Genomic DNA, 13,769 nt, shown 5'->3' with positions numbered 1-13,769 from the left:
GTGAATTTGGGTTGAATTTCTATAAAATTTGACCCGAGACACGGTTAAATTATTACACACCATCTACGTTGTCGTTTCGATACTGTCTAAAATGCACACTACAGACCAACAGAACGTCGCCACGTCAAATGAACAAATAAGAACTGACGCATAAAATAACATATTTATCCTTAGAACACACCTTGGCACATGACGCGTCGTGATGTGACTGGCTGATTTAAAAGTGGAAGAATATTTTAAAAATCACAGAGTATCAAAATTCTCAGTGCGCTTGTCTTTAATAATTCTAGTTTTTCTCTTTCTTTCTACCATTGGGGAGGCGATTTTATCAAAAACACAAAAATTAAACAAAGTTTATTTTTTATTTTTTAATTAATTTAATTTCTTCCTCTTTTTTGGTTCTCATGGCAGAACTTAAGAAATGGAGATGATGAAGAAAGCTTTGTTCTACTCTCTTCATTGCTCTTAGTGGAAGTTTGAGTTGAAGGTTCAAAGATTAGATCTGTGAAGTTGTACGCATGGCTTCTTTTTCTTTCTTTCTCTGTGAATTGGTAAGATTCGCTTTTCTTTCACTTGTTTATGTACTTATGATCACGTGCGTGTTCGTGCTGTATCGATGAATACGTGGTTGAGACAGTCATGCTTTTGATTTAATGAGTGTGTGAGTGATCACATGTGGGAGGAGCTTTTGATTTTTCATGTTTAGTTAAGAAATGATGAGAATGAATGATATAGATTTTGTTTGTTTCAGATCTTTTACTATTTTGTAATTGATTCTTCTTTTGGTTTTGATTGTGATGCTTTTGACTTGTTTCTGTTTTGATCCTTTTTTTTTTTTCTTTTTTTTTGTTTACCGAGAAAAACACGGGAAAATTAGGGGGAAAGTCTTCTCTTTTGGGGAAAATGAGAAGATTGGATACTGAATATTCAATTGCTAGATGTTTGGTTGCTTGGAAGGTTGGATAAAGTAAGCTGTTGAGTCTTAGATTATATGTATCTGTGTCTTGACTCTTTGTTTTGTTTCAAAGATTAAGCAAGAAAGTGAGGGAAAATGAGTACAGGTTGTTTACAGAATTTAAGAAAAAAAATTCCCGGAGTCATATTTACTTCTTCTCCGGTTTTTGAGGTTGAACCGGATTATATTGTATGGCTGGTGACTTAGTCATTCTATTGTCTACATTTGGTGCTTCTATTTACAACCAATTTGTCCTAAACTTATAGGGGATATTACATCTCCAAAGATTTAATTTCACTTAATACTTGATCGAGAGTCGCAACTCAAGCTCATCTATGTTGGAGCGTAACTCTGGCTCTCTTCACTATATTAAGTGTTTTTTCCCCTTTAATTCTTGGCTATTTAGACTGTTTATCTTTATAGTTCATACATGAAATTAGTGTTTCTCTATGGGTTGATTTTAATGGATGAGGTGTTCAATTTCAGCTAGATTTCTAGCAAATGAAAGCATGTGCTGTGGACCAGAGCGGTTGAAACTGACACTGTCTCGGACACCATCTTTTATTTCCTTTGACAAAAATACACACACCAACATGGACATGAATCACTTGACAGTTGAGACTGATGATACTTTTGCGAGCTTGCTTGAGCTTGCTGCTAACAATGACTTTGAGGGCTTCAGAAGGTCTATTGAGCGTGATCCATCGGGTATTGATGAGAATGGATTATGGTATGGTAGACAGAAGGGCTCAAAGCAGATGGTTAATGAGCAGAGAACCCCTTTAATGGTTGCTGCTACATATGGTAGTATTGATATAATAAGATTGATTCTTTCCCAATCGGATGCTGATGTAAATCGAGCTTGTGGCAATGATAACAGCACTGCCCTTCATTGTGCTGCCTCAGGCGGGGCTTTAAATGCTGTTGATGTTGTGAAACTGCTTTTAGCTGCTGGTGCTGATCCCAATTTGGTAGATGCAAATGGTCATCGTCCTGTTGACATTATTGTTGTTCCTCCTAAGCCGCAGGATGTGAGATTGACTCTTGAAGAACTCCTTGCAACTGATGGTTCTATGGTTCAGCGCAATCTTAGGGTTTCAACTGCTACATCTAATTCAAATTCACCACCTCTTTCACCTTCTTTTGAAAATGGGTCCCCAACATTTGCTTCGGATTCCCCTAGGAAGTCTAAGTTAAATGATGCTCCTATTTCTTATGCATTAGAGAAGAAAGAATATCCTATTGACCCGTCTCTCCCAGACATCAAAAACAGCATATATTCCACTGATGAATTCAGGATGTACTCATTCAAGGTGCGGCCTTGTTCACGTGCCTATTCACATGATTGGACTGAGTGCCCATTTGTGCACCCAGGGGAAAATGCTCGAAGAAGGGATCCAAGAAAGTTTCATTACAGTTGTGTTCCTTGTCCTGATTTCAGAAAGGGGGCTTGTAGACGTGGAGATATGTGTGAGTATGCTCATGGTGTTTTTGAGTGTTGGCTCCACCCAGCTCAATATCGAACCCGGCTTTGCAAGGATGGTACAAATTGTGCTAGAAGAGTCTGCTTCTTTGCACACACTCCTGAGGAACTCCGACCATTGTATGTGTCTACAGGTTCGGCTGTCCCTTCTCCTCGCTCAAGTACCTCTGGTGCTACTGGCATGGATTTTGCTGCTGCATTGAGCCTTTTGCCTGGCTCTCCGTCATCAGTGTCTGTCATGTCTCCTTCACCTTTCACTCCACCAATGTCTCCATCTGCTAATGGAATGTCTCACTCAAATGTTGCTTGGTCCCAACCAAATGTTCCGGCCCTGCATCTCCCTGGAAGTAATCTTCAAACCAGTCGCTTGAGATCTTCTCTGAATGCAAGAGACATTCCTGCAGAAGATTTTAATATGCTCCCAGATTTTGATCAGCAGCAGCTCATTAATGAGTTATCCAGCCTCTCACAACCATCTCCGAGTTCTAATTCCTTGAACCGTTCTGGCCGGTTGAAAGTTCTAACTCCATCAAATCTTGATGACCTCTTTTCTGCTGAGAGCTCATCTCCTCGTTACCCTGATCAAGCTCTGGCTTCTGCTGTTTTCTCGCCAAAACATAAATCTGCAGTTCTCAATCAATTCCAGCAGCAGCAGAGCATGTTATCGCCTATCAACACAAATTTCTCTCCTAAGAATGTTGATCACCCTCTATTGCAGGCCTCTTTTGGTGTGCCATCATCTGGAAGGATGTCTCCTCGGAATATGGAGCCTATATCTCCATTGAGCTCTCGAATGTCATTGTTAGCCCAACGTGAGAAGCAGCAACAGTTACGTAGTCTTAGTTCTCGAGAACTTGGTTCCAACTCCACTGCAGCTGTTGGTTCTCCCATAAATTCTTGGTCAAAATGGGTTTCTTCCAATGGGAAGCCAGATTGGGCCGTAACTACAGATGAATTGGGTAAGCACAGGAGATCTTCTTCATTTGAGTTTGGCAATGGAGAAGAACCTGATTTGTCATGGGTTCAATCACTTGTTAAAGAGTCTCCAACCGAGATGAAAGAACAGCTGGCAACACCTGTCTCGGGTGTGCCAGCTGCCCCTTCTTCAAGTGACGGTTCGAATATGAATCTTCAAATTGAATCAGTTGATTATGCTGTTTTGGGAGCATGGCTTGACCAAATTCAGCTTGACCAACTTGTGGCTCAGCAAAATTGAAACCCTTTTTTACTGGGCCCTGAGACAGTGAACAAGAAACTTTTTTGGTAAATAATGTGTCTTTTTTTTGGGTCGATGTCAAAGGCGGATGTGTAAGATTTACAGAAACAGAAACAAGGAAGTTGGGGGAAGAAAGTAGATCGAAAAGGGAAATTTAGTTTCATCATTTATTATTATGACAGAAGCTAGAAAAAAAGGTGATGAGAAACCTCTGGGTTTTACTCACAAGACTAAAGGCCTAGGCTAGTTGAGTTTTTTTATTATAATCTTAAATATCTTCAAATCGAAATTCCTATTATTTTCAATATTTTTTTCCTTCTAAAAATGAGCAACATGTTAATGTACAATGAAAACTAAAAGCTCAAAGTTTGGTTTGTCATTCCTTTCTGCTATATTCATGATCATCTTTGGAGATTAGGAAGGAAGATGCAATTTCAAGAAGTGTTAGTTGGTCCATTTTTTGGGGATTACTAGAGGGGAATTTGGTTTCTTTTGTAGTAGCTTGGAGTCAATAATTGTTGGGGGAAGAGAGCAAACTAATGATCCTTTTGTAATGATGTAACATTAAACTATGTTATATTGGTATTATTATTGTTGTTATCGTTTTAATAAAGTCAGTTGCCTTGAGTAATCAACAACATTTCATTCCATTGATTGTTTATATTGCAATAAAATGAAGTTGTTGATGGGATGTTGTGAATTGTGATGTGGTGGAATCCAAATCCCACTAATGGGAATTGGGGTTTGTGTGGAAATCCGCATTTATACAAAAACAAAAGATTCTTCAATCTGGGAATGTGGGCAAGATCTGATGCTAAATTGAAACCTTTATTAGATATATATTATCTGGGTGGGGATGTGGGATTTATCTCAGCAAATTCAAATTCCACACGTGTCAAGAATTATGCCTTTCCATTACATGAAGAAGTCCAGCCAAATATAATTGCAAGTGAAGTGACAGACAGAAATACCAACATTTATCATGTTGCTTGACCATTGATAGCAAGTTGAAAGCAAGTCCGCCTCCTCCCCCTGCCTTTCGGCGCCTTTCCTTAGTCCCTGTACCATAGTCTTTTGAATGTAATTAAGGGGAGGATTTTGATCAATTTTATTCAGGATAAACATTTTATTAGAGAATTTTAGTCAGCTTTTGATGTGAAATGTTATTTTGAAACACTAGCTATATATAAATATAAATAATTAAATCCACTAGAGGGTCTATGACAGAAACCCAAATATTTTTTATATTTATAAGATATGTGAGTTTATAATACAATAAGCTTAAAAGACAACACAACAAACATTAGAAAATAAATGATTAAAGGAAAAAGAAAGAAAAGAAGCCAAGCAAAAGAGAGATACATAGGCTATGTTTACAATTATTGTTAATTGATACAAATAGTTGAAGCATGAAAATGAATATGGGTTTGATTTGATTTGTCTAGTTATTGAAAATGATTTAAACCTTTGTTAACACATATAAGTGTATACTTATTTGTATAATTAAAGTAGGTAAGTATAATATTGCTCTTAATAATGTTATAAAATCAATGATTCAAATTGAATGGAGTGGGGGAAAAAGTTTCAAGCAACAAATCCTAATTAATTTGATTGATTAAAGTTAATGGGATGGGATGGGATGTTATAGGTTTGGTGGGTTGGGGCATTGTACGTTTAAGTTCAAAGAAGAAGTTAAGAAGATTTGCCATTTTGGGTAACCATAAATGCCTCGTCCTTTCTGTAATGCTTAACAAATGCCAGTAGTTATGTTGTTGTTTTCAGCCCTAGCCCTAGGCCATCCCTTCCCTTATTATTGCCCCATCTTTCACATTGGTTGAATAATAGTATACAAATAATAATATATCATTATATAATTGAATAAGTAAAAATTAAAAATAACTAACATTCAATCATATAGTAAATTATCGTTATTTATATATAAAATTATACATAAAAATTATATTCATAATTTTATTGTTATACTAATCCTCTCTGTCTAATGACTTAGATAAAATTATCAGATTAAGGGAAAAAAAATAATCTGCACTGTATTTGGTCAAATTGTTGGCATTTTGAGAGATGCAAGCAATCATTTTGTTTCGAATATGAAATCGATTGCTTGCAATTAAAATTTACATGGGCAAATGACAAGTTTTGGCCAAGTTAAAATAAATTGAAAAATATCAGAAAATTTTTTTAAATACGGGTAGGGATTGGTGTAGTGAAGCCAATTCTCACTGGACGGAGCAATTATAAGGTGCCAAATAAATGTCCCCCAAGAACACTAGTACAGCCGCCTTATTCCAACCGTATAGTTTTCTTATAAATGATTTAACTTTCGAATGTAATTTTTTTTTTTCTTTTTTTGGTATCTTGAGGTTTTATCTATTTATATTGTTATATTTTTTTATAATTATTAATATAACAATTAAATTATGATATAAATAATATATTTAATTTTTAATAAAACTATGTGTACCCACTTTGGGTACACAAATATATATACATTTATATGTGTCATCATGTGATTGGATGATTTTAAATTAAGAATAAAACAATAACCAATCATATGATGACACATATGAGTATGTGTATATTTGTGTACCCAAAGTGAATACATATAGTATTGCTCTTTAATTTTATATATAAATAATGACATATTACTATGTGATTAAATGTTGTTTTATTTTTAATTTAAAACTATTTAATTACATAGTGATATATCATTATTTATGTATATTATTTATATATATAACACCATTTTTGATATAATGAGTGTAAAAAATAATGTTATGTGTATTCATTTTGCATACACAAATATGTATACACTCGTTTGTGTCATTATGTGATTAAGTATTATTTTATCTTTAATTCAAAATTCCCTAATGACACATGTCAAGTATATACCCATTTGTAAATCTAAAATAAATATATATAGTTTATTGGTAAAAAATAATAAGTGGATAAAATTAGGACCATGTTACTGAATGTTTTAACGGGGTGTTTGGTTTGTAAAGAATAAAAAATTTTCTTGATAATATATTTTTTATTACTTACATTATTTTGTTTAGTTTGTCAATAATAAAAGATTACGTTAATATTCTATTATCAATAGTAATATGACAGGTAATATAGATGGTAATAAAATTTTTACCTCCATCTTAGGTATTAAAAGACTATTAAGATAATATCGATTTTATTATAATTATATTTTTATTTATTAATTTTTTAGAATAAAAATAATCTCATTTTTAATTAATATAATAAATAACATAAAAAATATTTTAGAATAATTATATCTAAAAATATTTAAGTAAAATAATATATTGATATTTTTTATTACCTCTAATCAAACATAATAATTATTTATATCTATTAAATTTTATTAAATATAATAAATATTTATATTCAGTAATATTTTAAATAATTTATCTTTAAAATAATTTTTTAATTTTTATAATAAAATATTATCATATAATATAATGTGGTGGACAAGTTTTGTCAACTTTTGTATGGTCAGATTAAGCCCTTTATATTTCCCATTATTTTTTTGGCACAGCTTATGGTGGCACCGCCCACAGAACCGTGCCACAGGTTTTGGGATGCAGTCCATGAGCTGGCCCAATATGATCTGAAAAAAATTAAAAAATAATTAAAATATAAAAAATAATATAATAGGCAAACTTACAAAAACACAGATCGATTTGTTAAGAGCCCATGAAGGCACAGCTTAGAAAACTTTGAGTTGTGCTACAGGTCTTGCCATGTTTATAAGTTGACCTGCATAATTCGTGGGCACGACTGATTGAACTGGATTTCACCCAACATGAGACATTCTGAGATAATCCACTATTGTGTCTGGTTTAAGCTATTAGTGATGGTATAATAGTTTTATTCATATTTCATCAACGAGAATACAGAACCTTACACTTGCTGTGGGTAGACTGGAGGGGGCTTCTTCACTTTCCAATGTACATGCAAAGCACATAGATGACTTATTAGGTGATTAAACACCTTCATCACGTAAAATGAGTCTCCCTATAAAGTCTGCAGCATCAGCAAGTCCATGAAGAAATTGCTCACCACCATGAACTCAACAAAAAGATGTATCAAAACGCCATTAAGATTTGGTGTTAACACGGTTCAAGCTTAAGGTTCAGCAGTTAAAATTATAGGAAATTGAAGAAGCATTCACTCTAGTCAGTAGTAATATTGAATCGAGGCCTGTATAATTCAACAAGATGCCATTGGTGAAACAAGATGAACTAGCAAACCACACCAGAGCTAGCTTTCTTCTGTCAACATACATTATAATAAGGAATTTCAGACGATGTAGAAGTTAAATTTGGGCAATTGCATGAAAGATAAAAGTGATAATGCCTTTACATATGTTATTTTTTTGATTCTATCTACACATAGTTGAATCATCATAATACTTTTTCATGTCGGGTTAATCCTATAAGAGGTTTTTTAGTTGTGGGTATTCAAAACTGGTTAATTGAATTAGTTTGTTAATTTTTTGAACTGAATTGAATTTTCGATTTTAAAAAAATCATGAACCAAAATTAAGCTGATTTTGAACCGAATAAAAAATACTAATTAACTAAATCAAATTTTTGGTTAATTGTTTTCAACCAAATCTCAAATAATTATCCTATTTTATTATTTTTTCCAATTTTTTTGAAAATATGTTCAATATTTTATTAATTTTTTAAAATTGATTCAGTTTAGTTAATCGATTTTAAAAATTAGACAAACCAATAATAGAGTAAAAAAACCGATTTTCTATATTTTTGAACTAACTAGTTTTTTAAATAACTAATTTTTCAATTCGATTTTTCATTTAAAAATCGATTTGGTTCGGTTATCAAAGAATTTTGAACACTCATATCTTCAGTAATAGGACATGCAAATGAATAAACAACATTTGGATTCAGAAAAATGAAAGAATACTGATTCTGGACAGCATTCAGATCCTGAGAAAGTTCTAGGGTCCTGTTCTAGTTCGGCAGTTCCTGTCCTGCAGATGAAGATGTAGGACATCTTTATATGACAATCATAAGAAAAGAATATAAAATTCATTGTTTCTTACAGTTTCATAGAGTTAGCTAGAAAAATGAAACAAGCGCCACATCTTTATATGACAATCATAAGAAAATAAGGGTAAAATTTCAATAAGAGCGTTACAAGAAATAACATACGATGAACCTTTCACTCTATTTAAGCAAAAGAGTATCATATTGTTTACTAATTAATACGGAAACAACACAATTACAATGTGACCTAAAAAGAAGATGAAAGTGTAATATGAATATCGATATTGATGATGAAAATCTTGAGGAAGTTCTTGGTATAGAGTTATAGGCAACCGTTGAGGAATGAGTTCGTAGATGAAAGGATAAAGTCCTTCCTTGGGTGCTTTCAATTGAGGCAGAGATGGATCATATTTTGGTGACATATCATGAGTATGATGGAACCACTCATGTTGAAACATGTAATCCCCACATCTTTTCTTTTATTATATTATTTTGCTTGGATTCCTTAAGTTATTAAAGGAAATTGAAGGTGAATTGAGTTCAAAGCAGGCTCTCCATCCAAATCCAACTTAGTGGCTAAGCATTATCGGTCAAAAGATACTAATGTGGCACCAAAGAAACAGAGCATGTTTGAGACACATGCAAAATAAATGTGACAAAGAAGAAAGCATCATGGCAAGAATCCTGCCAAATATGATTAGATTTTACTCATTTTGTATGCTGCAAACGGTATGACAAATATGTACTGAAAACCTGTGCATGTGCACACGAAACAGAGGCAGCCATACACTGAAGAGGCACTTTAGCAGTGCAGTAAATTTGTCACTGGATACACATCCTGCGTTCAAACATAGTCTCAGTGAGAACTGAACACCAGCCATCAGTCCTAACAACAGAATGGAACTTTTAACAGAAAAAGAGGGCTCAAATGCTTAAAATTTCTCTTACAAATGGATCTTAAATACACTCAAGTTATTTTGAAGTATAGAAATGCAAAAATTCCTCACTGTTTTACATCTGTATAAAAAATTTGGTCAGTACAAAATTGTTTTATAATTTATTCACCAATAGTCGCCACATGAACATTTTCCATCCTCAAACCGATGGAACCGGTTGTTATCCCTCACAATAATTACTCTTCCAGAACACTTGGACATAAATTTAATTGCTGTGTGACAATCACCACAGACTCGCAAGTTCTTCATAACCCTTATGGGCCTATCAGGTGGAAATGTAATCATCCCAAAAGCAATAGCTAGTCTCTCACTATGATATCTAATTGACTGATTCTTTTCTTCACCATCCACTTCGCGCAAAACAAAACTTGTATCTGCAACATAACCAGCTCTTTCCATTTCTTCCCCCAATTCCTCTAACTTCTGATAAATTTCTTCTGTTCTCAGGTGAGATCTATCTCCTGCAGCAAATGTATGAACTCTGTTTCCCTCCTCAACCCAACTCAAACCAGTTTCCTTCTTCACCCCTCGGTCCCTTAGCATCTTCCTAGCTTTGGCTGCATCTTCCCACCTTCCAGCGGCAGCATAAGCATTAGATAACAGCACATGCAGGCCTGAGCTCACATTATCCAACTCAAAAATCCTATCTGCAGCATAGGCAGCCAAATCAGTGTCTCCATGAATACGACACCCAGTCAACAGTGCTCCCCATACAGATTCTGTTGGAGCAATGGGCATTTTATTGATAACAGAAACTGCTTCCTGCAATTTACCAGCACGGCCTAGCAAATCTACCAAAGAAGCATAATGCTGAGATCCAGGCTCAATCCCATGCTCCTTCATTAGCTCAAAGTAATATTGCCCCTTTTCAACTAACCCTGCATGACTACAAGCATATAGAACACACAAAAATGTAATAAAATTTGGTTTAATCCCACGGATTTCCATCTCTTTGAACAAATTAAATGCTTTATTCGTATGTGAGTGCTGAGCACACGCAATTAGCATTGCATTCCACATTCCAAGATTCCTAACAGGCACCTCCTCGAAAACCAGGTAAGCTGCATCGATAAGTCCACACTTAGAATACAAAGAAACCAAAGAACTACCCACGAAACTCGATAACTCAAAGCTTGTTTTCACACACAACCCATGTATTTGCTTCCCTAACTCAAGCAACGTAGAGGTACCACAGACATGTATTACACTGGAAAATGTGAAATCATTCACCTCCAAATCGTCATAAAGAGCTTGCTTGAACAACTTCAAAGCCTCCTCATTCACACCCAGTTGCGCGTAACCATAAATCATTCCACTCCAGGACACCACATTTCTCTCAGGCATTTCATCGAACACTTTCCTTGCCGTCTTTATATCACCACATTTTGCATACATATCAACCAAAGAACTACACACAAACACATCAAAATCATACCCAGTTTTCACCACAAGGCAATGCACACTTTTACCAACATCAAGTCTTCCCAAAATCGCACAAGACTTAGTGGCACTAGGAAATATATGGTCATCAGGAAGAGCACATTCACCGAGCATTCGACGAAAGTACTCAATGGCAAGACAAGGAAGCTCGTTTTGAGCGAATGAGGAAATCACTGAACTCCAAGTTGTTGCTGACTTAATGGGAGCTTCATGGAAGATTTGGCGGGATAATAATGGAAGTTGTGTTTTGGAGTAGAAGTTGATGAGGTGGTGGGAGACAAGAGGGATAATTTGAAGACCTGATTTGATGATGTGGGCATGGAGCTGTAGGCCTTTAGGGAGGCTCCTTGAGTGAGTTAACGAAAGGAGAAGAGTGCAAATGTTTCTGAAGGTTTGTTCAAAGCTGAATTGGTTAAGAGGGTTTTGTGGGCGTTCAAGTATTAAGCTGCTGCTGGACGGCAGTGAAGATGATGGGAGCATTAGATGTTCAATCAGAGACCTTAGTGGAACTAGGGGTTTAAATATAATTCCCAAGCATAAGGAATGGATTACTGCCACTTCTACCCCTAAACCTGAACAATCAGAAACCAAGGGACGACTCCTCGTATTTTGGATGTTAGCTCGCTACTTAAAAACGCGGGAACCGAAAGAAGAGTATGGGAATTACAGGGGCATAAGACCATAACTGTTAAAAACAGTTAAATATGTCAAAGTAAATTCCGTAAATTACAGTAAACTTAATATAACATACCTAGCTTCAAATTTATGATGGAGTCCATTTGAATATTGTATGAGGTATTGATGTGAATCATTTTCACAATCTCACGTACTATATTTCTTTTGGAATACTTGATTTTTATGTAATTTTGGTTTTGTGTGTAGAAAAGAAAAAAGTAAAAAACTATTACACCCTTTGAGAAAAAACAGTTTTAGATTTTAAATAAGAGTCTAACCATCAATAATTTTTATTTCATTGACCCTTGACAATTAAAATAAATCAGATCAGATTTATTTATTATGGGTAGACCGAAACCCAATAATAACACTTCACAATCATTGCTGCCCATCATCCAACTAGAATTTTTAGACATAAGGGAGTGTTCTGTTTAAATCAAGTGAAGTTAATGAGGTTACTTTCAAAAGCTCCAAAATGCTTCTTCACATTTGTTGAAAACAATTAAACATAGTTAATTCGACCCATCATAAATGAACTCAAACCTAATACCATTCACAATAATGAAAATGATATTATTTTAGTATATTTTGCTAAGACTTGAACCAAATTTACGATTTTTTTTTTCTTTTTTGTTTTTTAGTCATAGTTAAGTGCTATAATGGATTTTGGCAGGGCCTCCAGATCCACTTATTTTTCATAGGCCTAAAGACTTGTTCCCAGCCAAAGACTTGTTCTCACTGTAAATTTTGCAAAGTGAAATAAGTAAAATAGAGTGTAGAGTTGGTGTAGGTTGTTGTTTATTTGAGGATTATTGTGAGCTAGTGATATGATGATTGAGTTGAGTCTTGGTGAGTTTTAGATGTGTTGGCCATTCTTGAGTCAACTTGGGGTTAAGTTGAGCCCTCACTTTCTCTCTTAAGCTCAAGTTTAAACTGAAGAACACTATACTCATCTCAATTTGATTGTAGCCTTACCTATATTTCAAAAAATAAGGGCCTAGGCTTGAGGTTTTAGGCTAATAGGTCGGCCACCATTTTCCTAGCTTTACTTCAAACACAATGAATCTCAAACAAATTCACAATTTAATCTCTAAACACAAAAAAACACAAACTTTCAACCATAAACCCAAAATTAAGTGCATTAACACAAGATTATATCATAAATATAAATATAAACGATGAATCAATGAAATAATCACTACTAACCTTTATCAAGATTTTTTCACACTAAACTATGATTAAAATCTTTGAAACCGAGCTTAAGAATTATGGCAAAGAAGAATGACAATGATGAAGAGCCATGCGTAGCAGAGTGATACATAAGACCATAGATGACAAAAGAGATGAACAAGATATGTACAATTTTGGATGATGAGTGTGGTTGGTCTTTTGTTGGATTTTTTGGCCAAGAAATTGTCAAAAAATAGGACAAAATTTTGAAAATGGAAGATACAGATTGAAAATTTGATTTATATATTGGGATAATTGGATGACTATATTAGTTATTTTGAACTTTGTTGGATAATTTTCAGGCCAAAGGATTTATTCTCATCCAAAGTTTATTCTTTCCCCAAGTTTCTACCATTTATCTTTTAAAAACTTATATACTTATCCGTAGGTTGCTAAATCTGCTAGTTCTAAAGATAAAATTGTTATTTAATCAGTAATATTAAAAAAAAAATTAAAATTTTATATTGTCTTCTCCTCCTAAACCCTAAAAACTAACATTTTCTCCAACCTAAGTTTTCAAAAATAATTTTTCCCCTAAGATTTCCAATTTTTCAAATATATTTTTTTCGACAACGAAGAAACTTCTCCAAGGTCTCCAAACAATATCTCTTCCTCTTCGATGTGTCCTCATTTCAACGTTGTTTCTTTTTAGTGCTATGTGATGTCGTTGTCAAAGATGAAGACAAATTGTCTTCGTTCTCTAACGACGATGCCCCACAACACTGAAAAGAAACAACTTCGGAAATAGAACACGCTAGAGAGTAAAAGACATTGCTTC

The 13,769-nt window shown here is 34.3% G+C and overlaps 2 protein-coding genes across 3 annotated transcripts; one reads left to right on the top strand and one right to left on the bottom strand.

Annotated features, from left to right (window-relative positions):
- The first annotated feature begins 266 nt into the window (after positions 1-266).
- LOC123197877 (zinc finger CCCH domain-containing protein 30-like) lies at positions 267-4,304 on the top strand. Of its 2 annotated transcripts, none has more exons than XM_044612371.1 (2): positions 267-551; positions 1,446-4,304. In XM_044612371.1, the coding sequence occupies exon 2, from the start codon at positions 1,465-1,467 to the stop codon at positions 3,652-3,654; it is 2,190 nt and encodes a 729-aa protein (XP_044468306.1). In that variant the 5' UTR covers positions 267-551; positions 1,446-1,464; the 3' UTR covers positions 3,655-4,304. The 2 variants fall into 2 exon arrangements, with proteins under 2 accessions (XP_044468306.1, XP_044468305.1); XM_044612370.1 differs by having other exon boundaries at positions 269-551; positions 1,442-4,304.
- A 5,315-nt stretch (positions 4,305-9,619) lies between these two features.
- LOC123197441 (putative pentatricopeptide repeat-containing protein At5g52630) lies at positions 9,620-11,693 on the bottom strand. Its single transcript, XM_044611754.1, has one exon. The coding sequence runs from the start codon at positions 11,564-11,566 to the stop codon at positions 9,752-9,754; it is 1,815 nt and encodes a 604-aa protein (XP_044467689.1). The 5' UTR covers positions 11,567-11,693; the 3' UTR covers positions 9,620-9,751.
- Positions 11,694-13,769: the final 2,076 nt, after the last annotated feature.

This window comes from Mangifera indica, chromosome 15, assembly GCF_011075055.1.
Source record: "Mangifera indica cultivar Alphonso chromosome 15, CATAS_Mindica_2.1, whole genome shotgun sequence".
In the NCBI taxonomy this organism is placed as follows: domain Eukaryota; kingdom Viridiplantae; phylum Streptophyta; class Magnoliopsida; order Sapindales; family Anacardiaceae; genus Mangifera; species Mangifera indica.
This window is presented reverse-complemented; position numbering and strand designations above follow the sequence as displayed.

Coding starts and splice junctions, on each gene's coding strand:
- LOC123197877 (XM_044612371.1), top strand. CDS start 1,465: ATGTGCTGTGGACCAGAGCGGTTGAAACTGACACTGTCTCGGACACCA.
- LOC123197441 (XM_044611754.1), bottom strand. CDS start 11,566: ATGCTCCCATCATCTTCACTGCCGTCCAGCAGCAGCTTAATACTTGAA.